The sequence below is a fragment of the Pelophylax lessonae genome (assembly GCF_965119305.1).
Source record: "Pelophylax lessonae genome assembly, chromosome: 6".
NCBI classification, from domain to species: domain Eukaryota; kingdom Metazoa; phylum Chordata; class Amphibia; order Anura; family Ranidae; genus Pelophylax; species Pelophylax lessonae.
Window position 1 is genome coordinate 2268896 of NC_138773.1, and position 26166 is coordinate 2295061.

Below are 26166 nucleotides of genomic sequence, written 5' to 3' on the forward strand. Positions count from 1 at the left end.
ACCATCAGCCATGACACTGCAGAGGTAACACAGCAAGCAGGTACAGTGTGTGTGCAAGGTGGTGATGTGAACTTTAATGACAATGTGCTTGCTGAGGGTTGTAGTGCTATGGGCTGTCAGCCCACACCCATAGACAATGTGCAGCATGCAGTGCAACCTGATGCACCTGCTGAAAAAATTCCACTTTTAAATGCAAGTGGTGGGAAAATTGGAAAAAACTGTGTGTTTCTGGTTGAAGAGTCTGCAGAGAGGAGCACCACGGACATTGCAGAGGCTTTGCCTGGACCAAATACAGTGGCTGTTCCTGAGCATGGTGGAGGAGATGCTGGGAGCAGTAGTACTATAACTTTTTTGGAGTCTGCAGTAGACAAGTCTGTGATTGAACCCAGGAAAGCAGCTGAGTGCTCAGAGAAGGGGAAGGGGGAGGGGGTGGGTCTTGTCTCTGCTGCTCCAAAGACTGCAAGGGTTGATTCAGGCTCCTTGTCATCAGGTGTGGTTGTGTCTAAAGACAATGCTGTAATTGCTGATGTTTCTGGGAGGAAAACCTATGCTGGTGCTGCTGAAGGGTTTGGGAGGGGGGTGCAAGCAGGGAAGGAGCATGGAAATGTTTTATCTTCCTCATTATTTAAAAGGAGGAATGTGGTACAGCTCAGATGGGAAGGCAAAGGTATTCCGCCATATAGGAGAGCTGTGGTTGATAAGATTCTGCAGATGGGCTTTAAACCTGCAGATATCTTTGCCCTGATCAGTCCGACCGGCTCCTATGAGTACGATTTGTCCTTTGTCCGTCCGGAGTCTTTGGACATATTTTGGGAGAAATATGAACATGTGTGTAGGAGCCTGCCGGACTGGAAAGGGCTCATCCCCAAAGTTGTGTCACGGCAGCCACTTATTAAAATGGTGACGATTCTTGTGCGCAATGAGTCCATACCACAAGGGGATTTATCTGTATGGCTGAGGAGATATGGAGACATCCTGAGCCCCTTACACAAAATTATGGATGATCGAGGAATATGGACGGGGGGATGGTCTGTGCAGCTAAAACTAAGAGTCATTGATAATGTCATCCAGCATCTGCCATCCTCAGCTTTCCTGGGGAGGGAACAGACTGACCATCTTCTATCCAGGCCAGCCAAAGCTGTGTAATAAGTGTGGGGATAAAGGGCACTTTGCATCCTCCTGTCCAGTAATGAAATGCTCTCTGTGTCAGGATTTAGGGCATTTGGCAAAAGATTGCAATATTATAAGGTGCAACTTGTGCAATGCAGTTGGGCATCCTTATAGCCAGTGTCCTGAGGCAATGCACAACCAGCCTGAGCTCATGAGAGAGTTCTTCCGTCTGGACATGGAGGATGCTCAGAGCTCAGCAGCTAGGGTGCCTGCGATTCCCTCCGAGACTGTACCAATACCCAGTGTGCCTGTCTCTTCCCAGTCTGTGCCAATGCCCAGTGTGTCAGTGTCTTCTCAGTCTGTGGTGCCCCAGTCTGTGCCAATGCCCAGTGTGTCAGTGTCTTCCCAGTCTGTATGTAAGGTATTGGTTACTAAGAATGTGTCCAATCCTTCTGTGTCTATGTCTTCCAAAATTGCAGAGGCGGCAAGAGGTGCTGAGGCAGGGGCATCAAGTGCAGTGCCAGTCCCTTCCCCTAGACATTGCAGGGCTTCTATTAGGGACCATGGGGTGCAGAGGAGTGGGGAGAATGGTGAAGAGGCTGGCCTGGTGGTAGATCAGGTAAGGGAGAGTGGGGGTGAAGGGGAGGGTGAGAGTGGGGAAACTGTTATTTCCAATTTGTCCAAGGGGGATGTGGAATGGTTGGAGGAGAAAAGAAAGAAGGGCAAAAGAAGGAAAAAAAAGTGTTCAGCTACCCACAGTCCTGAGGTTTTGCCTTTGACAAATAAGTTTGGGGTCCTGTCAGATGATGAATGGGACTTGTTGAGTACAGAATCTTCTATGGATGATGAGTCGCAGGGTGCAGTGAAGCGCACTGGTTCTCCAGGGGGAGAGAGTAGTCAGGCTAAGAAACGGCTGCCTCAATTATCTGTTAAAAGTGGCAACCAATAATGTTATCAGCTGAAAATCAGTCCTAAAATATAATTTTTGATAAAAGGCTCCATGCATGGTGACGGTGATGTTCCTTAGTCTGGCTCTCTCGTAGGGTTTATGCTGTGTGCAATTTGGTTTATTTATTATGTTCTTGTTTTGTATAGTTATATTCAATTATTTTGTAAATATGTTATTTATTATGGTTTTATTGTATATAAGTTGATTGTTTGTAAGAATTTCCAATAAACAAAATTAACCCCTCACAATGGGCACAGCGGGTGTACAGACCCGGGAACTCAGCACAGGGATGGGGGGAACCCCTCATAATGGGCACAGCAGGTGTACAGACCCGGGAACTCAGCACAGGGATGGTGGGAACTCCCTCATAATGGGCACAGCAGGTGTACAGACCCAGGAACTCAGCACAGGGATGGTGGGAACCCCTCATAATGGGCACAGCAGGTGTACAGACCCGGGAACTCAGCACAGGGATGGTGGGAACCTCTCATAATGGGCACAGCAGGTGTACAGACCTGGGAACTCAGCACAGGGATGGGGGAACCCCTCACAATGGGCACAGCGGGTGTACAGACCTGGGAACTCAGCACAGGGATGGGGAGGGAACCCCTCATAATGGGCACAGCGGGTGTACAGACCCAGGAACTTAGCACAGGGATGGTGGGAACTCCTCATAATGGGCACAGCGGGTGTACAGACCTGGGAACTCAGCACAGGGATGGGGGGGGGGGGGGGGGAACACCTCATAATGGGCACAGCGGGTGTACAGACCCGGGAACTCAGCACAGGGATGGTGGGAACTCCTCATAATGGGCACAGCGGGTGTACAGACCCAGGAACTCAGCACAGGGATGGTGAGAAACCCTTCATTATGGGCACAGCGGGGGTACAGACCTGGGAACTCAGCACAGGGATGGTGGGAACCCCTTGTAAATAGATGAAGAGTCCGGGAGCTCAGCACAGGGACAGCGCCAATGAAGATATAGACTGTCAATGAGCTCATCTGGCCGGCATTCACCCAACAATGAATTATGATTTTCGGGGTGACAGAAGAACGGAGAGCGGGGCTCTCTGATGAAAGAATGACATTCAGATTACGGGGACACCGAATGCAGTCCAAACTCCACATCTTTTATTGTTGGACCATGGAAGATGACATCATGTGACTCATACACCAATGACATCACAATGAGAGCATTGATCTCCCCCAGGCACAGCGTCCGCCCCGTATCCTGTATAATAAATAACGGCCATTCAGTCAATTAGGCTTCTATTGTATCTCCGTGCAGAGCCACACAAGGACGGGGGAGGAGTCAGACATGAGAGAGGGCGGGTCTGTGTAAAGTCAGACATGGGAGGGGACAGGGTGAGTCTTCCTCAGAGCTTCAGTCTTCATCGGAGCTCGACTCTTCATCTGACCCGTCAGCCACTGGAAATCGCAGGATGGCCGCCACTCCTGTCAGCTGGTTCAGTTCTGAAAATCAGAAAACATCCCCCATTAATTGACATGAAACCCCTTAATTATACCCAGCACCCCCATATGGTTATCCCTAGTACTCCAGGTACCCCCCCCATATGGTTCAGCCTGTCCCTAGTACTCTGGGTACCCCCCTATATAGGTCAGCCTGTCCCTAGTATTCCGGGTACCCCCCTATATAGGTCAGCCTGTCCCTGGTACACAGAGAAATCCCCCCCCCCCCCATATAGGTCAGCCTGTCCCTGGTACTCCGGGTACCCCCCCTGATATGGATATGGACCCCCTATATAGGTTAGTCTGTCTCTAGTACTCCAGTGAACCCCCCCACCCATATAGGGCAGCCTGTCCCTAGTACTCTGGGAACCCCCCTATATAGGTCAGCCTGTCCCTAGTATTCCGGGTACCCCCCTATATAGGTCAGCCTGTCCCTAGTACTCCGGGTACCCCCCATATGGATCAGCCTGTCCCTAGTATTCCGGGTACCCCCCTATATAGGTCAGCCTGTCCCTAGTACTCCGGGTACCCCCCATATGGATCAGCCTGTCCCTAGTATTCCGGGTACCCCCCTATATAGGTCAGCCTGTCCCTAGTACTCTAGGTAGCCCCCATATGGATCAGCCTGTCCCTAGTATTCTAGGTACCCCCCCTATAAAGGTCAGCCTGTCACTGGTACTCAGGGTACCCCCCATATGGATCAGCCTGTCCCTAGTATTCCGGGTACCCCCTATATAGGTCAGCCTGTCCCTGGTACACAGAGAACCCCCCCATATGGGTCAGCCTGTCCCTGGTACTCCGGGTACCCACTATATGGGTCAGCCTGTCCCTAGTACTCCAGGTACCCCCCTATACAGGTCAGCCTGTCCCTGGTACTTTGGCTACCCTCCCCCCCCATATAGGTCAGCTTGTCCCTGGGTACTCAGGGTACCCCCCCATATGGGTCAGCCTGTTCCTAGTACTCGGGGTACCCTCTATATGGGTCAGCTTGTACTCCAGGTACCCCCCCCCCCCCCACACATATGGATCAACCTATCTCTAGAACTCTGATCCCCCCTATAGGGGTCTACTTGTCCCTAGTACTCGGATTACCCCCTACATGGGTGTACCTGTCCTTAGTACTCCAGTTATCCCCTTTAAGAATTGGCCTGTCCCTAGTACTCCCCTGAATTCAGCTTAATTTCTCTCCAGAAGGACAGTGCCAACTTTATTTAGGCATCATTCAGGGTCAGAGTTGACACAAGCATGTAAATTCTGCTGCCTCTGCAGTTCCTGGCGGTGTTCACAAATGTCTGACACAGATCAGCCCCGGCTGCAGCCTCTAACCTTGCAACCCTATAAGTCATTAGAAGCCCCCCTTCCCCCAACCGTGGGGCCCGTTATCACTATGAACTAATTCACGCAGCTTCTCAAAGACTTCCAACTCCTTTCCATCATTCCACAACCATCAAATCTAATCCCTTATTAACCCTCCTCACAGGTCCACTACAGACCATACCTGAAATGTTACCCCCCCCCCCCATAAGGCTACTTACGTTCTCCGGAGACGTGCAGGCTGGAGAATATCCTGAAACAAGATGGAGGAAAAGAGTAAAACTCCCAGAATTCACTGCAGTCATCTCATGTGACCAACTGCAAGCAGGCAGGCTCTAAACATCCAGCCCTGACTCAGACAACCCCCCCCCCTCCCCCAGACCATGAAATATCATGATGTACAATGATGTCACTCATCCAATACACAAAGCCCCCCCCCCATTACTGCCCCACCCCAAAGACGAACAGTGTTGCCTATTCTCCACCTACGTCATCAGCTCACCTTCTTCCTAATAGCTCCTGTGATGTTCTTTCATAACCCCCCCCCCCCCCCCCAAGACACACCCCCAAGGAGCATCTGCTCTACGATTTCCCTGCCAGCATCATCCACTCACCACCTCCTGCCCAATAGCTCCTGTGATGTCCCTACACAAAGCCCTGCCCCCCCCCCCCCCGAAAAACATATCCTAAGGAACATCTGCTCTATGGATTTCCCTGCCCGCATCATCCACTCACCACCTCCTGTGATGCAACTACACAAAGCTCCACCCCTACATTATGTACCCCACCTCCAAGACACACACCCAAGCAGCATCTGCTCTATGATTTCCCCGCCCACCTCCTACTGCCCAATAGCTCCTGTGATGTAATTACACGAAGCCCCACCTCTATGTTATTACCCCACCTCCAAGGCACACACTTGAGGAACATCTGCTGTATGATTTTTCCGCCCACCTCCTTCTGCCCAATAGTTCCTGTGTTGTAATTACACAAAGCCCGCTCAAGACACACCCCTGAGGAGCATCTAACCTATCATTACTCCACCCACGTCATCCGCTCACCTCCTTCTGCCCAATAGTTCCTGTGTTGTAATTACACAAAGCCCCGCTCAAGACACACCCCTGAGGAGCATCTAACCTATCATTACTCCACCCATGTCATCCGCTCACCTCCTTCTGCCCAATGGCTTTTGTGATGTCCCAACACAAAGCCCCGCTCCAAAGACACACACCTGAGGAACATCTACCCTATTATTACTCCACCCACGTATTCCAGTCACCTTCTGCCCAATAGCTCCTGTAATGTAAAGCCCCACCCCCAATTATCACCCCACCTCAAAGACACACCCCCGAGGAGTATCTACCATATCATTTCTCCCCCTACGCCAACTGCTCACCTCCTTTTGCCCAATGGCTTTTGTGATGTCCTTACACAAAGCCTCTCCCCCGATTATCACCCCGCCTCCAAAGGACACACCCGGGGAGGTTCTGTTCTATCATTTCCCTGCCCACCTTACGGTTCCTCCATTGTCTTTCACGCTGTCCACCAGTTTCACGTATCGGCTTCGTGTCGGCACGTCCTGATGTCTGGAGGGAAGAACACAGAGTCAGAGAAGCTGCGGCCTGCGCGACCAACAGGAGAGAACATGGGAGGTCAACCGCACTCACCTGAACAGCTCGTCCGTCACCAGCAACGTATCGATGGCCAGCGCCTCGTTAGCCCTCTCTACGTGTTTAATCCTAGAAATAAACATCAAGAGATGAGGAAGATGGCGGGAGCAGAGGCCAGGAAGGAACAATTCTACTGGTGTCACACATGACCTATGTCCTGATGGAGGGACTGGAGTTACCAAACTACGTTGATTTCCCTTGGGGCAAGACGTCCACCTCAACACTCCTGATGCCCCCTCTCCCAATGTAAGCCACAACTTTACATTTGGACCAGGTGACTGATACTGAAGAGACCAACAACCCTGAAGAGACAAGAGGGGTCAGAACTCCACTCAACCCAGAAGACTAGAATCCATCTTCCATTGTAGACCTATGTCGCTGGACTCCTCCCCTTGTGGGCGGCGCGCACGCCACCGGAGGCTCGCTCCCACTGTTTTCAGTCACAGCGGGAGTTGGGCCAGGGGAGGAGCGGCGGTGATCACCGCTGCTCTTCCCCGATTGTCGGGGATCGAGTGAGGAGATCCGCCCACTTGTGTAAACAAAGTGGGCGGATCTCCTAATTGATGGGCAGGGTCAGATTGCACTCACTCAACCCCCTCCCCCCACACACACGTCAGTAAGCACCAGGCATACATTAACCCCTTGATCACCAATAAAAAGGTAACCCCCTCCCTGCCAGTGTAATTTTTACAGTAACAGTGCATATGTATAGCAATGTCGCAGTCCTGCAAAAAAAAAAAAAAAAAAAAAAAAAAAATCGCAGATCGCCGCCATTACTAATTAAAAAAAAAAAAAAAAAAACAATAAAAATGACAGAAATTTCCCATATTTGGTACGATAATGATAGCTTTTGCGCAAACCAATCAAAATACGCTCAATGCGATTTTTTTTATTTTTTTTACCAACAATATGTAGCAGAAAACAAATTGGCCTAAAATGGCCATAAAAATACCACCAAAAGAAAGCTCTGTTTGTGGGGAAAAAAAGGACGTAAATTTAATTTGGGTACAGCGTCGCACGACTGCGCAATTGTCCGTTGATGTAACGCAGTGCTGAATCGCAAAATATAGCCTGGTCAGGAATGGGGTAAAATCTTCCAGAAAAGCGGTTAAAAATACGCTCGTTGACAATTTTTTTGTCAAAGACATGGAGATAAATACATTTTGGCCTAAATATATGACAAAAATTTAATATATTGGATATTTTTTAACTGTCAAAGTAGAAAAATATTGTTATTTTTTTCAAAATTGTCACGTTTTTTTATTAATATTGCAAAAAATGAAAATCGCAGAGGTAATAAAATACCACCAAAAGAAAGCTCTGTTTGTGGGAAAAAAAGGACGTAAATTTCGTTGGGTACGGCGTTGCATGACCGCGTAATTGTCAGTTAAAGTCGCACAGCGCCGAATCGCAAAATAGGGCCTGGACGTAAAGCAGGAAAATCCTCCGGTGGTAAAGGGGTTAAAGGGGGGACATCACCAATCCCACCACTCACATGCAGCTCCATAAGGAAACAGCGTCAGGATAGAAGTTTCTGAACCTGACCCTGCAGCTACATCAGCTTCTCCTGGGGCAGAACATCCACCTGAAGGGTATCCAGAAGCATTAAGTACTTCAATCTGATTGGACAATTGTACTTTACCAGCTACTAAATGGTGAGGTCTATCTACACAATCCATCCAATTTATGTCCAACCTGACCAATCACATGACATTGCTGTCAGTAAAGGAGATTGTACCAGAAGATGAATGAAGATCAGGAGAGAGGAGTGGTGTAATATGGACGGTCAGATGTTAGGATTCAGCCAATCAGGGAAAGGTGAGGAGATACTGGGCAGTTGCAGTGTTAGGAGGGCTATGAGGCCAGAAGGAAAGAGCGAGGATAGAGATATCAGACAAGTGCGGGGGTCTCATATCCAGTCCATGGAGGGTCAGAGCACTTATAGAGTCAATCTGGACACTCTGCTGATGGTGACAGTGCTGAGTGTTCCAGGACAGGGAAAGACTTCAGAGCAGAGCTGTGTTAGTTTTGGTGAAGCAGAGCGGGTGCAGACATGTTGGTGCTCTGGCAGGGGGTGAAGGGGGTTTTTCTCAGTACACCAGATGTTAGCTCTGCAAGGCAGGGTGGGTGCCCAGGACCAGTGCCAGGGATCAGGGTGCGGCGATATGGAGGAGCAGATAAGGATCTGCAGGTGAGAACGACTGATAACCCTGAGGGCGTCACATCTCTCATGACCCAACCTGCTCCCAAAACATGGGAAACATGAGACACAAACAAAACGCATGGATTTCCCCAACACAGTATGGCCTATTTATCATGAAGGAGATTGCTAACACATAGGACAGAGGCTGGAGGGACAGAGGGAGAAGATATAGGATGGAGGGACAGAGGGAGAGGACACAGGATGGAGGGACAGAGGGAGAGGAGATAGGATGGAGGGACAGAGGGAGAGGACACGGGCTGGAGGGACAGAGGGGAGAGGACACGGGCTGGAGGGACAGAGGGAGAGGAGATAGGATGGAGGGACAGAGGGGAGAGGACACGGGCTGGAGGGACAGAGGGTAGAGGACACAGGATGGAGGTACAGAGGGAGAGGACACAGGATGGAGGGACAGAGGGAGAGGACACGGGCTGGAGGGACAGAGGGGAGAGGACACGGGATGGAGGTACAGAAGTAGAGGACACAGGATGGAGGTACAGAAGTAGAGGACACAGGATGGAGGTACAGAAGTAGAGGACACAGGATGGAGGTACAGAAGTAGAGGACACAGGATGGAGGTACAGAGGGAAGAGGACACAGGCTGGAGGTACAGAAGTAGAGGACACAGGATGGAGGTACAGAAGTAGAGGACACAGGATGGAGGTACAGAAGTAGAGGACACAGGATGGAGGTACAGAAGTAGAGGACACAGGATGGAGGTACAGAGGGAAGAGGACACAGGCTGGAGGTACAGAAGTAGAGGACACAGGATGGAGGTACAGAGGGAGAGGACACAGGATGGAGGTACAGAGGGAGAGGACACAGGATGGAGGGACAGAGGGAGAGGACACGGGCTGGAGGGACAGAGGGGAGAGGACACGGGATGGAGGTACAGAAGTAGAGGACACAGGATGGAGGTACAGAAGTAGAGGACACAGGATGGAGGTACAGAAGTAGAGGACACAGGATGGAGGTACAGAAGTAGAGGACACAGGATGGAGGTACAGAAGTAGAGGACACAGGATGGAGGTACAGAAGTAGAGGACAAAGGATGGAGGTACAGAAGTAGAGGACACAGGATGGAGGTACAGAAGTAGAGGACACAGGATGGAGGTACAGAAGTAGAGGACAAAGGATGGAGGTACAGAAGTAGAGGACACAGGATGGAGGTACAGAGGGAAGAGGACACAGGCTGGAGGTACAGAAGTAGAGGACACAGGATGGAGGTACAGAAGTAGAGGACACAGGATGGAGGTACAGAAGTAGAGGACACAGGATGGAGGTACAGAGGGAAGAGGACACAGGATGGAGGGACAGAGGGAAGAGGACACAGGGTGGGAGATAGAAGACGGCATAGATCTATGGAGGGCAGAAGAAGGGTCTTACCCATAGAATGCCCGATCCGGCTCATGCTGCAGCATTTTGTAGAAGTCGGAGAGAGCTTTTATCTCAGCAGCTGCCTGTAATCATTAAAAAGAAAAGGCCATAAGTTGGCCAGTGTGCAGAGAAGGAAAGATGGAGGGTGACACGGGGGACACACAGCTGGAGGGTGACACGGGGGACACACAGCTGGAGGGTGACACGGGGGACACACAGCTGGAGGGTGACACAGGGGACACACTCACCTTTGTATCTGTTAGCCGCGCGGTGACAGCGGGATCGCTCAGAACCTCTGAAAATACAAATGTGAAAAGAGCGTTCGATTATCCTCCACAGAGAGAACAAAACAGACAAACTGCACCTCATGTGCCCCTAACTGCCCCCATCTTTCCTAATGCCAGGGCACCTTATATGGCATTCCACTGGGGAGGGGGGATGTTTGACACATCTGGAGTTGATGAATGAGAGTCAGCTATGAGAGAGAGGACTTGTGTCTGGAGGAGCTGTAGGAGTACCTGTGAGGGAGGACTTGTGTCCGGGGGAGCACCTGTGAGGGAGTACCTGTTAGGGAGTACCTGTGAGGGAGTACCTGTGTCTGGAGGAGTACCTGTGAGGGAGTACCTGTGAGGGAGTACTTGTGTCTGGAGGAGTACCTGTGAGGGAGTACCTGTGAGGGAGTACCTGTGAGGGAGTACCTGTGAGGGAGTACTTGTGTCTGGAGGAGTACCTGTGAGGGAGTACCTGTGAGGGAGTACTTGTGTCTGGAGGAGTACCTGTGAGGGAGTACCTGTGAGGGAGTACCTGTGAGGGAGTACCTGTGAGGGAGTACCTGTGTCTGGAGGAGTACCTGTGAGGGAGTACCTGTGAGGGAGTACCTGTGTCTGGAGGAGTACCTGTGAGGGAGTACCTGTGAGGGAGTACCTGTGAGGGAGTACCTGTGAGGGAGTACCTGTGAGGGAGTACCTGTGTCTGGAGGAGTACCTGTGAGGGAGTACCTGTGAGGGAGTACTTGTGTCTGGAGGAGTACCTGTGAGGGAGTACCTGTGAGGGAGTACCTGTGCCCGGAGGAGCTGTGAGAGTACCTGTGAGGGAGTACTTGTGTCCGGGGGAGCACCTGTTAGGGAGTACCTGTGAGGGAGTACCTGTGAGGGAGTACTTGTGTCTGGAGGAGTACCTGTGAGGGAGTACCTGTGAGGGAGTACCTGTGTCTGGAGGAGTACCTGTGAGGGAGTACCTGTGAGGGAGTACCTGTGAGGGAGTACCTGTGTCTGGAGGAGTACCTGTGAGGGAGTACCTGTGAGGGAGTACCTGTGAGGGAGTACCTGTGAGGGAGTACCTGTGTCTGGAGGAGTACCTGTGAGGGAGTACCTGTGAGGGAGTACCTGTGTCTGGAGGAGTACCTGTGAGGGAGTACTTGTGAGGGAGTACCTGTGTCTGGAGGAGTACCTGTGAGGGAGTACCTGTGTCTGGAGGAGTACCTGTGAGGGAGTACTTGTGAGGGAGTACTTGTGTCTGGAGGAGTACCTGTGAGGGAGTACCTGTGTCTGGAGGAGTACCTGTGAGGGAGTACCTGTGTCTGGAGGAGTACCTGTGAGGGAGTACCTGTGTCTGGAGGAGTACCTGTGAGGGAGTACTTGTGTCCGGAGGAGCTGTGCACTTGCAGGAACTTCCCTCTGTTTTCCAGGATTGTCTTCAGATCTTGTTTCACGGCTCGAAGGAAAAGGAACTCACAGAACTGTTCCCGGACAAATCCCGGAGACGCCACCAACACCACCTTCACCACTGAGGAGGATAAAGGGGGGGTGGGGGGAAGAGAGGGGTGAGATGGGAAAAAACAAGATGGAGGGGGGGAAACAACAGTCAGGCAGAGCTCAGACAAGATGGCGGGAGAGGGAGGAGGGGACAGACCAACAGGCGGAGCTCAGAAGAAGACTCAGGAAGTGTTGAGGACTTACCATCAAAGTTGATGTGACGGATAATTCCCTGCATGACCTGTTCATAGAACTTCTCCAGAGCCTGAGGGACAGAGAAGAGTGAGAGAGGCACAAAGATCAGATGGAGGAGCGAATCAAAGGAAGAGTCCAAGAGAGGCTCATGGGAAGACACGCTGCAAGACCAAATCAAGGGGTGATGGCCAAGGGAGGCTCCCAGAGATGTATAGTAACTTCACTACTGTACTAAGTACGGAAAGGCGGTATCTGTACTTTCCTAGAGTAGAATTATTTTCTCCTACTTCTACTTCTCTACATTTTTTCGATGATTTCAATACTTCTACTCCGATATTTTTTTCGTGCTGCATAGTTACTCGTTACTATTATAAAAATTACCACTGCCAGAACAGTAGATGGAAGTTTCATGAAGATCAGAACATTGTGTATTATCAGCGCATACGAAAATAAATGCTACTGTATGTATAAATAAAAGCTGCATTAGAAATAATAAAAAACAATATGATGTTCAAACTTTTGACTTCTTTCTTTAATAACTACATAACACAGTACTTGTACTTTTACTTTCAGTACTTCGAGTAGCAAAATTTAAAAAAAAAAAACTACTTACAAACTATTTACATAGTTACATAGTAGTTGAGGTTGAATAAAGACAATAGTCCATCCAGTTCTCCCTGTGTAGGTGTGTGTGGCTGTAATCATCTCACATACCCCTGAATGTTCTGATCCTTGAGATGTAAGTCTAATAGTCTTTTGAAAGCCACCATACTTCCCGCAGAAACCACCTCTTGTGGTAGAGAATTCCACAATCTTTGACCCCCTGCGTTGCCTGAGGTTAAATCTCTTCTCCTTTAATCGCATTGTATGCCCTCGAGTCCTCATGCAATCCCTTCGACTGAACAGCTTTTTTTCTATGCTGAGATCCCCATTGAGATATTTATAAATTGCTATCATGTCCCCTCTCAGACGTCTCTTCTCCAGGGAGAATAAATCGAGCGATTGCAGACGCTCTTCATAATCAAGGTCCTCCAATCCCCTAATCAGTTTAGTTGCCCTTCTCTGGACTCTCTCCAGCTCCAACACATCCCTCCTGAGGACTGGCGACCAGAACTGGACAGAATACTCCAGATGCGGTCGGACCAGAGTTTTATAAAGTGGAAGGATTATAGTCTTATCTCTGGAATACATCCCTTTCTTTATGCATGCTAATATTCTGCTGGCTTTGGCAGCTGCAGCTTGACATTGCATGCTGTTGCCTAATCTATTATCAACCAAGACTCCCAGATCCTTCTCCATTTTTGATTCCCCCAAGGGTTCCCCTCCTAACGTGTATTGTGCTTTTATGTTTCCGGTCCCCAAGTGCAAAACCTTCCACTTCTCCACATTAAACCTCATTTGCCATGTCGTTGCCCACTCTGTAATTTTGTCCAGGTCATTCTGTAGGATATCTGCTTCATGCTGTGCAGTTATTGCCCTGCCCAATTTTGTGTCATCTGCAAAAACTGATAACGAACTCCTGATCCCGTCCTCAATGCAGTTTATGAATAAATTGAACAAGGTTGGTCCCAGGACTGAGCCTGGGGGGACCCCGCTTACTACCTCAGACCAGTCTGAGTATGCGCTGTTTATTACCACCCTTTGGACACGCCCTTTTAAGCCAGTTCCGTATCCAAGAGCAAACCCTGCTGTCAATACCTGCAGACCTTATTTTATAAATTAAGCGCTTGTGGGGAACTGTATCAAACGCCTTAGCGAAAACCAAGTACACCACATCCACTGGTCTGCCCCTATCCAGGTACCCCACATCCACTGGTCTCCCCCTATCCAGGTACCCCACATCCACTGGTCTCCCCCTATCCAGGTACCCCACATCCACTGGTCTGCCCCTATCCAGGTACCCCACATCCACTGGTCTGCCCCTATCCAGGTACCCCACATCCACTGGTCTGCCCCTATCCAGGTACCCCACATCCACTGGTCTGCCCCTATCCAGAAACACCACATCCACTGGTCTGCCCCTATCCAGGTACACCACATCCACTGGTCTGCCCCTATCCAGGTACCCCACATCCACTGGTCTCCCCCTATCCAGGTACCCCACATCCACTGGTCTCCCCCTATCTAGGTACCCTACATCCACTGGTCTGCCTCTATCCAGGTACCCCACATCCACTGGTCTGCCCCTATCCAGGTACCCCACATCCACTGGTCTGCCCCTATCCAGGTACCCCACATCCACTGGTCTGCCCCTATCTAGGTACCCCACATCCACTGGTCTGCCCCTATCTAGGTACCCCATATCCACTGGTCTCCCCCTATCTAGCTCACAGCTCACCTCCTCGTAGAATGCTAAGAGATTGGTTTGACAAGAACGCCCATTTGTAAACCCGTGCTGATTACTGCTGATGATGTTGTTGTCTTTAGCAAACTCTACGATATAGTCCCTTATCATCCCCTCCAGAAGTTTACATACTATCGATGTCAGACTGACAGGCCTATAATTTCCCGGGATATGCCTCTGGCCCTTTTTGAATATCGGAATGACGTTAGCTTTCCTCCAATCCCCTGGTACATTTCCTGTCCAAATACTGTCAGAAAAGATGTATGTAACACGGGAGGACAGGAGACGCACGGGAGGACAGGAGACGCGCGGGAGGACAGAATAACAGGAAAGTGTTAGCAAGAGTCAGAGAAGAAAGAAAACGGCTGATCACTGGGCACCTTTTCATGTTGGGTGCAGTTGCCTCTCCTCTTGCGTGGGATGTTGGTCTCTATCTTGGCACGGAGGAGAGTCATACTTGGAGTGACGAGACATATGTGGGCGAGTCCTTCCTGCATGACCACTGCCGCAACGTCAGCGCTGAAGGCGGGGTCACAGGCCTGCTCTAAGGAAAGAGAGTTTATTAGAGGAAGGGTGGTTGGCACCCACTCATCATCTACCGGGCTCAGTACCAATGTATGCCACCCACTCATCATCTACCGGGCTCAGTACCAATGTATGCCACCTACTCATCTACCAGGCTCAGTACCAATGTATGCCACCCACTCATCTACCAGGCTCAGTACCAATGTATGCCACCCACTGATTTACCGGGCTCAGTACCAATGTATGCCACCCACTCCTCATCTACCAGGCTCAGTACTGATGCATGCCACCCACTCATCTACCAGGCTCAGTACTGATGTATGCCACCCACTCATCTACCAGACTCAGTGCCAATTTATGCCACCCACTCATCTTCTACCAGGCTCAGTACCGATGTATGCCACCCACTCATCATCTACCAGGCTCAGTACCGATGTATGCCACCTACTCATCTACCAGGCTCAGTACCAATGTATGCCACCCACTCATCATCTACCAGGCTGAATACCGATGTATGCCACCCACTCATCATATACCAGGCTCCGTACCAATGTATACCACCCACTCATCTACCAGGCTCAGTACCGATGTATGCCACCTACTCATCATCTACCAGGCTCAGTACCAATGTATGCCACCCACTCATCTACCAGGCTCAGTACCGATGTATGCCACCCACTCATCTACCAGGCTCAGTGCCAATTTATGCCACCTACTCATCTACCAGGCTCAGTACCAATGTATGCCACCCACTCATCTACCAGGCTCAGTACCAATGTATGCCACCCACTCATCTACCAGGCTCAGTACCAATGTATGCCACCCACTCATCTACCAGACTCAGTGCCAATTTATGCCACCCACTCATCATCTACCAGGCTCAGGACCAATGTATGCCACCCACTGATTTACCAGGCTCAGTACCAATGTATGCCACCTACTCATCATCTACCAGGCTCAGTACCAATGTATGCCACCTACTCATCATCTACCAGGCTCAGTACCAATGTATGCCACCCACTCATCATCTACCAGGCTCAGGACCAATGTATGCCACCCACTCATCATCTACCAGGCTCAGGACCAATGTATGCCACCCACTCATCTACCAGACTCAGTGCCAATTTATGCCACCCACTCATCATCTACCAGGCTCAGGACCAATGTATGCCACCCACTGATTTACCAGGCTCAGTACCAATGTATGCCACCCACTCATCATCTACCAGGCTCAGGACCAATGTATGCCACCCACTCATCTACCAGACTCAGGACCAATGTATGCCACCCACTCATCTACCAGACTCAGTGCCAATTTATGCCACCCACTCATCATCTACCAGGCTCAGTACCAATGTATGCCACCCACTCATCATCTACCAGGCTCAGGACCAATGTATGCCACCCACTGATTTACCAGGCTCAGTACCAATGTATGCCACCCACTCATCATCTACCAGGCTCAGTACCAATGTATGCCACCTATTCATCATCTACCAGGCTCAGTACCAATGTATGCCACCCACTCATCTACCAGACTCAGTGCCAATTTATGCCACCCACTCATCATCTACCAGGCTCAGTACCAATGTATGCCACCCACTTATCTACCATGCTCAGTACCAATGTATGCCACCCACTCATCATCTACCAGGCTCAGTACCAATGTATGCCACCCACTCATCTACCAGACTCAGTGCCAATTTATGCCACCCACTCATCATCTACCAGGCTCAGTACCAATGTATGCCACCTACTCATCATCTACCAGGCTGAATACCGATGTATGCCACCCACTCATCTACCAGGCTCAGTACCGATGTATGCCACCCACTCATCTACCAGGCTCAGTACCAATGTATGCCACCCACTGATTTACCGGGCTCAGTACCAATGTATGCCACCCACTCATCTACCAGGCTCAATACCAATGTATGCCACCAACTCATCTACCAGGCTCAGTACCAATGTATGCCACCCACTCATCATCTACCAGGCTCAGGACCAATGTATGCCACCCACTGATTTACCAGGCTCAGTACCAATGTATGCCACCCACTCATCATCTACCAGGCTCAGGACCAATGTATGCCACCTACTCATCTACCAGGCTCAGTACCGATGTATGCCACCTACTCATCATCTACCAGGCTCAGTGCCAATTTATGCCACCTACTCATCATCTACCAGGCTCAGTACCGATGTATGCCACCCACTCATCTACCAGGCTCAGTACCGATGTATGCCACCCACTCATCTACCAGGCTCAGTACCAATGTATGCCACCCACTCATCTACCAGGCTCAGTACCAATGTATGCCACCCACTCATCTACCAGGCTCAGTACCAATGTATGCCACCCACTCATCTACCAGGCTCAGTACCAATGTATGCCACCCACTCATCTACCAGGCTCAGTACCAATGTATGCCACCCACTCATCTACCAGACTCAGTGCCAATTTATGCCACCCACTCATCATCTACCAGGCTCAGTACCAATGTATGCCACCTACTCATCATCTACCAGGCTGAATACCGATGTATGCCACCCACTCATCTACCAGGCTCAGTACCGATGTATGCCACCCACTCATCTACCAGGCTCAGTACCAATGTATGCCACCCACTGATTTACCGGGCTCAGTACCAATGTATGCCACCCACTCATCTACCAGGCTCAATACCAATGTATGCCACCAACTCATCTACCAGGCTCAGTACCAATGTATGCCACCCACTCATCATCTACCAGGCTCAGGACCAATGTATGCCACCCACTGATTTACCAGGCTCAGTACCAATGTATGCCACCCACTCATCATCTACCAGGCTCAGGACCAATGTATGCCACCTACTCATCTACCAGGCTCAGTACCGATGTATGCCACCTACTCATCATCTACCAGGCTCAGTGCCAATTTATGCCACCTACTCATCATCTACCAGGCTCAGTACCGATGTATGCCACCCACTCATCTACCAGGCTCAGTACCGATGTATGCCACCCACTCATCTACCAGGCTCAGTACCAATGTATGCCACCCACTCATCTACCAGGCTCAGTACCAATGTATGCCACCCACTCATCTACCAGGCTCAGTACCAATGTATGCCACCCACTCATCTACCAGGCTCAGTACCAATGTATGCCACCCACTCATCTACCAGGCTCAGTACCAATGTATGCCACCCACTCATCTACCAGGCTCAGTACCAATGTATGCCACCTACTCATCATCTACCAGGCTCAGTACCGATGTATGCCACCCACTCATCATCTACCAGGCTCAGGACCAATGTATGCCACCCACTGATTTACCAGGCTCAGTACCAATGTATGCCACCCACTCATCATCTACCAGGCTCAGGACCAATGTATGCCACCTACTCATCTACCAGGCTCAGTACCGATGTATGCCACCTACTCATCATCTACCAGGCTCAGTGCCAATTTATGCCACCTACTCATCATCTACCAGGCTCAGTACCGATGTATGCCACCCACTCATCTACCAGGCTCAGTACCGATGTATGCCACCCACTCATCTACCAGGCTCAGTACCAATGTATGCCACCCACTCATCTACCAGGCTCAGTACCAATGTATGCCACCCACTCATCTACCAGGCTCAGTACCAATGTATGCCACCCACTCATCTACCAGGCTCAGTACCAATGTATGCCACCCACTCATCTACCAGGCTCAGTACCAATGTATGCCACCCACTCATCTACCAGACTCAGTGCCAATTTATGCCACCCACTCATCATCTACCAGGCTCAGTACCAATGTATGCCACCTACTCATCATCTACCAGGCTGAATACCGATGTATGCCACCCACTCATCTACCAGGCTCAGTACCAATGTATGCCACCCACTGATTTACCGGGCTCAGTACCAATGTATGCCACCCACTCATCTACCAGGCTCAATACCAATGTATGCCACCAACTCATCTACCAGGCTCAGTACCAATGTATGCCACCCACTCATCATCTACCAGGCTCAGGACCAATGTATGCCACCTACTCATCTACCAGGCTCAGTACCAATGTATGCCACCCACTCATCTACCAGGCTCAATACCAATGTATGCCACCAACTCATCTACCAGGCTCAGTACCAATGTATGCCACCCACTCATCATCTACCAGGCTCAGGACCAATGTATGCCACCCACTGATTTACCAGGCTCAGTACCAATGTATGCCACCCACTCATCATCTACCAGGCTCAGGACCAATGTATGCCACCTACTCATCTACCAGGCTCAGTACCGATGTATGCCACCTACTCATCATCTACCAGGCTCAGTGCCAATTTATGCCACCTACTCATCATCTACCAGGCTCAGTACCGATGTATGCCACCCACTCATCTACCAGGCTCAGTACCGATGTATGCCACCCACTCATCTACCAGGCTCAGTACCAATGTATGCCACCCACTCATCTACCAGGCTCAGTACCAATGTATGCCACCCACTCATCTACCAGGCTCAGTACCAATGTATGCCACCCACTCATCTACCAGGCTCAGTACCAATGTATGCCACCCACTCATCTACCAGGCTCAGGACCAATGTATGCCACCCACTGATTTACCAGGCTCAGTACCAATGTATGCCACCCACTCATCTACCAGACTCAGTGCCAATTTATGCCACCCACTCATCATCTACCAGGCTCAGGACCAATGTATGCCACCCACTGATTTACCAGGCTCAGTACCAATATAAGCCGTACTCATGAGCCCCAGAGTGTGAAGATCACAGGGACTATTCATAGTAACAATGTGTGCACTGTGAGTGGGGTGGGAACTCTCTTACCGATCCTCTCCAGCACAATGCTGTCCCACTGCTTCTTGGCCAGGGTGAACTTGCGGTTCAGTTCCAGCTCAATGGTGTGATAGGCCCCCATCTACAGACAAGAGGGGATGGATGAGAGACGGGGTCCAGACCCTAACAGGGGGTGGAGCACAGGGGGAGGAGTCTAATGGAGTGGAGCAAAGGAAGTGGAGTGTGAGGGGGTGGGGCACAGAGGGAAGAGGCTGAGGGGGTGGAGCACAGAGGGAGGGGGTGGAGCAAATGGGGTAGGGGTATAAGGGGTGGAGCACAGGGGCAGAAGTATGAGTAGGTGGCGCACAGTGGGAGGAGTGTGAGTGGGTGGAGAGTGAGTGGGTGGAGCACAGTGGGAGGAGTGTGAGAGGGTGGAGCACAGTGGGAGGAGTGTGAGAGGGTGGAGCACAGTGGGAGGAGTGTGAGTGGGTGAAGCACAGTGGGAGGAGTGTGAGAGGGTGGAGCACAGTGGGAGGAGTGTGCGTGGGTGGAGAGTGAGTGGGTGGAGTACAGTGGGAGGAGTGTGAGAGGGTGGAGCACAGTGGGAGGAGTGTGAGAGGGTGGAGCACAGTGGGAGGAGTGTGAGAGGGTGGAGCACAGTGGGAGGAGTGTGAGTGGGTGGAGCACAGTGGGAGGAGTGTGAGTGGGTGGAGCACAGTGGGAGGAGTGTGAGTGGGTGGAGCACAGTGGGAGGAGTGTGAGTGGGTGGAGCACAGTGGGAGGAGTGTGAGTGGGTGGAGCACAGTGGGAGGAGTGTGAGAGGGTGGAGCACAGTGGGAGGAGTGTGAGAGGGTGGAGCACTGTGGGAAGAGTGTGAAGAGGAGGAACATATTGGGCAGATTATGTGGTGGGGCCGCACAGGAGGAGTGTGAGTGGGTGGAGCATAAAGGGGTGGAGCGTAAAGGGGTGGAGAACAGGGGGAGGGGAGTAAAGGGGTGGGGCTCGGGGGGAGCACATTGGGAAGAGTGTGAAAGGGTGGAGTGGGAGGGAGAATGAAGAGGAGGAGCATATTGGGTAAATGGTGAGGGGGCAGCAAAGGAGTGTCAGTGGGTGGAGCACAGGTAGAGGAGTGGGAGGGGTGAAGCATAGGGGAGAAGTGTGAGTGGGTGGAGCACAAGGGGGAAGAGTGTGAGTGGGTGGAGCACAAGGGGGAAGAGTGTGAGTGGGTGGAGCACAGGGGGAAGAGTGTGCGTGGGTGGAGCAAAGGGGGAAGAGTGTGAGTGGGTGGAGCAAAGGGGGAAGAGTGTGAGTGGGTGGAGCACAGTGGGAAGAGTGTGAGTGGGTGGAGCACAGGGGGAGGAGTGTGAGTGGGTGGAGCAGAGGGGGAAGAGTGTGAGTGGGTGGAGCACAAGGGGGAAGAGTGTGAGTGGGTGGAGCACAAGGGGGAAGAGTGTGAGTGGGTGGAGCACAGGGGGAAAAGTGTGCGTGGGTGGAGCAAAGGGGGAAGAGTGTGAGTGGGTGGAGCAAAGGGGGAAGAGTGTGAGTGGGTGGAGCACAGTGGGAAAAGTGTGAGTGGGTGGAGCACAGGGGGAGGAGTGTGAGGGGGTGGAGCACAGGGGGAAGAGTGTGAGTGGGTGGAGCAGAGGGGGAGGAGTGTGAGTGGGTGGAGCAAAGGGGGAAGAGTGTGAGTGGGTGGAGCAAAGGGGGAAGAGTGTGAGTGGGTGGAGCAAAGGGGGAAGAGTGTGAGTGGGTGGAGCACAGTGGGAAAAGTGTGAGTGGGTGGAACACAGGGGGAGGAGTGTGAGGGGGTGGAGCACAGGGGGAAGAGTGTGAGTGGGTGGAGCAGAGGGGGAGGAGTGTGAGTGGGTGGAGCAAAGGGGGAAGAGTGTGAGTGGGTGGAGCAAAGGGGGAAGAGTGTGAGTGGGTGGAGCACAGTGGGAAGAGTGTGAGTGGGTGGAGCACAGTGGGAAGAGTGTGAGTGGGTGGAGCACAGGGGGAGGAGTGCGAGGGGGTCGAGCACAGGGGGAGGAGTGCGAGGGGGTGGAGCACAGTGGGAAGAGTGTGAGTGGGTGGAGCACAGGGGGAGGAGTGTGAGTGGGTGGAGCACAGGGGGAGGAGTGTGAGTGGGTGGAGCACAGGGGGAAGAGTGTGAGTGGGTGGAGCACAGGGGGAAGAGTGTGAGTGGGTGGAGCACAGGGGGAGGAGTGTGAGTGGGTGGAGCACAGGGGGAAGAGTGTGAGTGGGTGGAGCACAGGGGGAGGAGTGTGAGTGGGTGGAGCACAGGGGGAGGAGTGTGAGTGGGTGGAGCACAGGGGGAAGAGTGTGAGTGGGTGGAGAACAGGGGGAGGAGTGTGAGTGGGTGGAGCACAAGGGGGAAGAGTGTGAGTGGGTGGAGCACAGGGGGAAGAGTGTGCGTGGGTGGAGCACCGGGGGAAGAGTGTGCGTGGGTGGAGCACAGGGGGAAGAGTGTGAGTGGGTGGAGCAAAGGGGGAAGAGTGTGAGTGGGTGGAGCACAGGGGGAAGAGTGTGAAGGGGTGGAGCACAGGGGGAGGGATATGAAGAAAAGGGCACAGGGGGAGGAGTGTGAGTGGGTGGAGCACAGGGGGAGGAGTGTGAGTGGGTGGAGCACAGTGGGAGGAGTGTGAGTGGGTGGAGCACAGGGGGAGGGATATGAAGAAAAGGGCACAGGGGGAGGAGTGTGGGGGGTGGAGCACAGGGGGAGGAGTGTGAGTGGGTGGAGCACAGGGGGAAAGAGTGTGAGGGGGTGGAGCACAGGGGGAAGAGTGTGAGGGGGTGGAGCACAGGGGGAAGAGTGTGAGTGGGTGGAGCACAGGGGGAAGAGTGTGAGTGGGTGGAGCACAGGGGGAGGAGTGTGAGTGGGTGGAGCACAGGGGGAGGAGTGTGAGTGGGTGGAGCACAGGGGGAAGAGTGTGAGGGGGAAGAGTGTGAGGGGGTGGAGCACAGGGGGAAGAGTGTGAGTGGGTGGAGCACAGGGGTAAGAGTGTGCGTGGGTGGAGCAAAGGGGGAAGAGTGTGAGTGGGTGGAGCAAAGGGGGAAGAGTGTGAGTGGGTGGAGCACAGAGGGAAGAGTGTGAGGGGGTGGAGCACAGGGGGAAGAGTGTGAGTGGGTGGAGCACAGGGGGAAGAGTGTGAAGGGGTGGAGCACAGGGGGAGGGATATGAAGAAAAGGGCACAGGGGGAGGAGTGTAAGTGGGTGGAGCACAGGGGGAAGAGTGTGAGTGGGTGGAGCACAGGGGGAGGAGTGTGAGGGGGAAGAGTGTGAGGGGGTGGAGCACAGGGGGAAGAGTGTGAGTGGGTGGAGCACAGGGGGAAAGAGTGTGAGTGGGTGGAGCACAGGGGGAGGAGTGTGAGTGGGTGGAGCACAGGGGGAGGAGTGTGAGTGGGTGGAGCACAGGGGGAAGAGTGTGAGGGGGTGGAGCACAGGGGGAAGAGTGTGAGGGGGTGGAGCACAGGGGGAAGAGTGTGAGTGGGTGGAGCACAGGGGGAAGAGTGTGAGTGGGTGGAGCACAGGGGGAAGAGTGTGAGTGGGTGGAGCACAGGGGGAGGAGTGTGAGTGGGTGGAGCACAGGGGGAAGAGTGTGAGGGGGTGGAGCATAGGGGGAAGAGTGTGAGGGGGTGGAGCATAGGGGGAAGAGTGTGAAGGGGTGGAGCACAGGGGGAGGGATATGAAGAAAAGGGCACAGGGGGAGGAGTGTGAGTGGGTGGAGCACAGGGGGAAGAGTGTGAGGGGGTGGAGCACAGGGGGAGGAGTGTGAGTGGGTGGAGCACAGGGGGAAGAGTGTGAGGGGGTGGAGCACAGGGGGAGGGATATGAAGAAAAGGGCACAGGGGGAGGAGTGTGAGTGGGTGGAGCACAGGGGGAAGAGTGTGAGTGGGTGGAGCACAGGGGGAAGAGTGTGAGGGGGTGGAGCACAGGGGGAGGAGTGTGAGGGGGTGGAGCACAGGGGGAGGAGTGTGAAGGGGTGGAGCACAGGGGGAAGAGTGTGAAGGGGTGGAGCACAGGGGGAAGAGTGTGAAGGGGTGGAGCACAGGGGGAAGAGTGTGAAGGGGTGGAGCACAGGGGGAAGAGTGTGAAGGGGTGGAGCACAGGGGGAAGAGTGTGAAGGGGTGGAGCACAGGGGGAAGAGTGTGAAGGGGTGGAGCACAGGGGGAGGAGTGTGAGTGGGTGGAGTACAGGGGGAGGGATATGAAGAAAAGGGCACAGGGGGAGGAGTGTGAGTGGGTGGAGCACAGGGGGAAGAGTGTGAGTGGGTGGAGCACAGGGGGGAGGGATATGAAGAAAAGGGCACAGGGGGAGGAGTGTGAGTGGGTGGAGCACAGGGGGAGGGATATGAAGAAAAGGGCACAGGGGGAGGAGTGTGAGTGGGTGGAGCACAGGGGGAAGAGTGTGAGTGGGTGGAGCACAGGGGGAAGAGTGTGAGTGGGTGGAGCACAGGGGGAGGAGTGTGAGGGGGTGGAGCACAGGGGTAGGAGTGTGAAGGGGTGGAGCACAGGGGGAAGAGTGTGAAGGGGTGGAGCACAGGGGGAAGAGTGTGAAGGGGTGGAGCACAGGGGGAAGAGTGTGAAGGGGTGGAGCACAGGGGGAAGAGTGTGAAGGGGTGGAGCACAGGGGGAAGAGTGTGAAGGGGTGGAGCACAGGGGGAGGAGTGTGAGTGGGTGGAGTACAGGGGGAGGGATATGAAGAAAAGGGCACAGGGGGAGGAGTGTGAGTGGGTGGAGCACAGGGGGGAGGGATATGAAGAAAAGGGCACAGGGGGAGGAGTGTGAGTGGGTGGAGCACAGGGGGAAGAGTGTGGAGGGGTGGAGCACAGGGGGAGGGATATGTAGAAAAGGGCACAGGGGGAGGAGTATGGGGGGGTGGAGCTCTCACCTTGACATACTGGTTCTCCTGGATATTGGTGCCTTTCACCCGGAGCTGGCAGACCTGAGAGTCGAAGTCGATGGTCTCCACCCGGATGGTGAGTGTGGTCCGGACCCGGTTGCTGCCGACACTTCCTGTAGCAGACTCCGTCTGCACCTTCCTACAAGCAGACACAGTGACATCATCAACACCCCACCCAGGACCTGCCTCCAACCACAAAACTCCGCCCCCGAGGAGTACATACCTGATAGTGGAGGCTCGCAGACTATCCCCCACCTGCAGCAGGTTATAGGTGTGCCACATGTCCTCCGCCTCATCCGCCATCAACGTCACCTGACTGGGAGAAAGAGAGGGGTCACATGACACCATCCCATCCCCCAATACCGAGAATACAGGACAAGAGAAGTGGTACTGTGCAGTGAACTGTGTTATGGGAAGTTGTACTGTGGATGGGATGATGGGAAGTTGTACTGTGGATGGGATGATGGGAAGTTGTACTGTGGATGGGATGATGGGAAGTTGTACTGTGGATGGGATGATGGGAAGTTGTACTGTGGATGGGAAGTTGTACTGTGGATGGGAAGTTGTACTGTGGATGGGATGATGGGAAGTTGTACTGTGGATGGGAAGTTGTACTGTGGATGGATTATGGGAAGTTGTACTGTGGGTGGGAAGTTGTACTGTGGATGGGATGATGGGAAGTTGTACTGTGGATGGGATGATGGGAAGTTGTACTGTGGGTGGGATGATGGGAAGTTGTACTGTGGGTGGGAAGTTGTACTGTGGATAGGATTATGGGAAGTTGTACTGTGGATGGGATGATGGGAAGTTGTACTGTGGATGGATTATGGGAAGTTGTACTGTGGATGGGAAGTTGTACTGTGGATGGGAAGTTGTACTGTGGATGGGAAGTTGTACTGTGGATGGGAAGTTGTACTGTGGATGGGATGATGGGAAGTTGTACTGTGGATGGGAAGTTGTACTGTGGATGGGATGATGGGAAGTTGTACTGTGGATGGGATGATGGGAAGTTGTACTGTGGGTGGGAAGTTGTACTGTGGATGGGAAGTTGTACTGTGGATGGGATTATGGGAAGTTGTACTGTGGGTGGGATGATGGGAAGTTGTACTGTGGATGGGATGATGGGAAATTGTACTGTGGATGGATTGATGGGAAGTTGTACTGTGGATGGGATGATGGGAAGTTGTACTGTGGATGGGATGATGGGAAGTTGTACTGTGGATGGGATGATGGGAAGTTGTACTGTGGATGGGATGATGGGAAGTTGTACTGTGGATGGGATGATGGGAAGTTGTACTGTGGATGGGATTATGGGAAGTTGTACTGTGGATGGGATGATGGGAAATTGTACTGTGGATGGATTGATGGGAAGTTGTACTGTGGATGGGATGATGGGAAGTTGTACTGTGGATGGGATGATGGGAAGTTGTACTGTGGATGGGATGATGGGAAGTTGTACTGTGGATGGGATGATGGGAAGTTGTACTGTGGATGGGAAGTTGTACTGTGGATGGGAAGTTGTACTGTGGGTGGGAAGTTGTACTGTGGATGGGAAGTTGTACTGTGGGTGGGAA

The 26166-nt window shown here is 52.4% G+C and overlaps 1 protein-coding gene across 1 annotated transcript in view; it reads right to left on the reverse strand.

The window, feature by feature from the left end:
* Positions 1–3169: 3169 nt before the first annotated feature.
* Positions 3170–26166, reverse strand: part of PELO (pelota mRNA surveillance and ribosome rescue factor) — a 29899-nt gene continuing 6902 nt past the window's right edge. The window contains exons 2-13 of the mRNA XM_082262208.1: positions 24816–24908; positions 24581–24731; positions 19743–19833; positions 14765–14928; positions 12050–12110; positions 11715–11876; positions 10340–10386; positions 10101–10174; positions 6512–6583; positions 6356–6430; positions 5066–5097; positions 3170–3533 (exon numbers count right to left, since the gene is read on the reverse strand). Of these exons, the coding sequence (XP_082118334.1) occupies positions 3445–3533; positions 5066–5097; positions 6356–6430; positions 6512–6583; positions 10101–10174; positions 10340–10386; positions 11715–11876; positions 12050–12110; positions 14765–14928; positions 19743–19833; positions 24581–24731; positions 24816–24908 (1111 nt within the window). The 3' untranslated portion in view covers positions 3170–3444. The remainder of the gene's footprint in view (positions 3534–5065; positions 5098–6355; positions 6431–6511; positions 6584–10100; positions 10175–10339; positions 10387–11714; positions 11877–12049; positions 12111–14764; positions 14929–19742; positions 19834–24580; positions 24732–24815; positions 24909–26166) is intronic.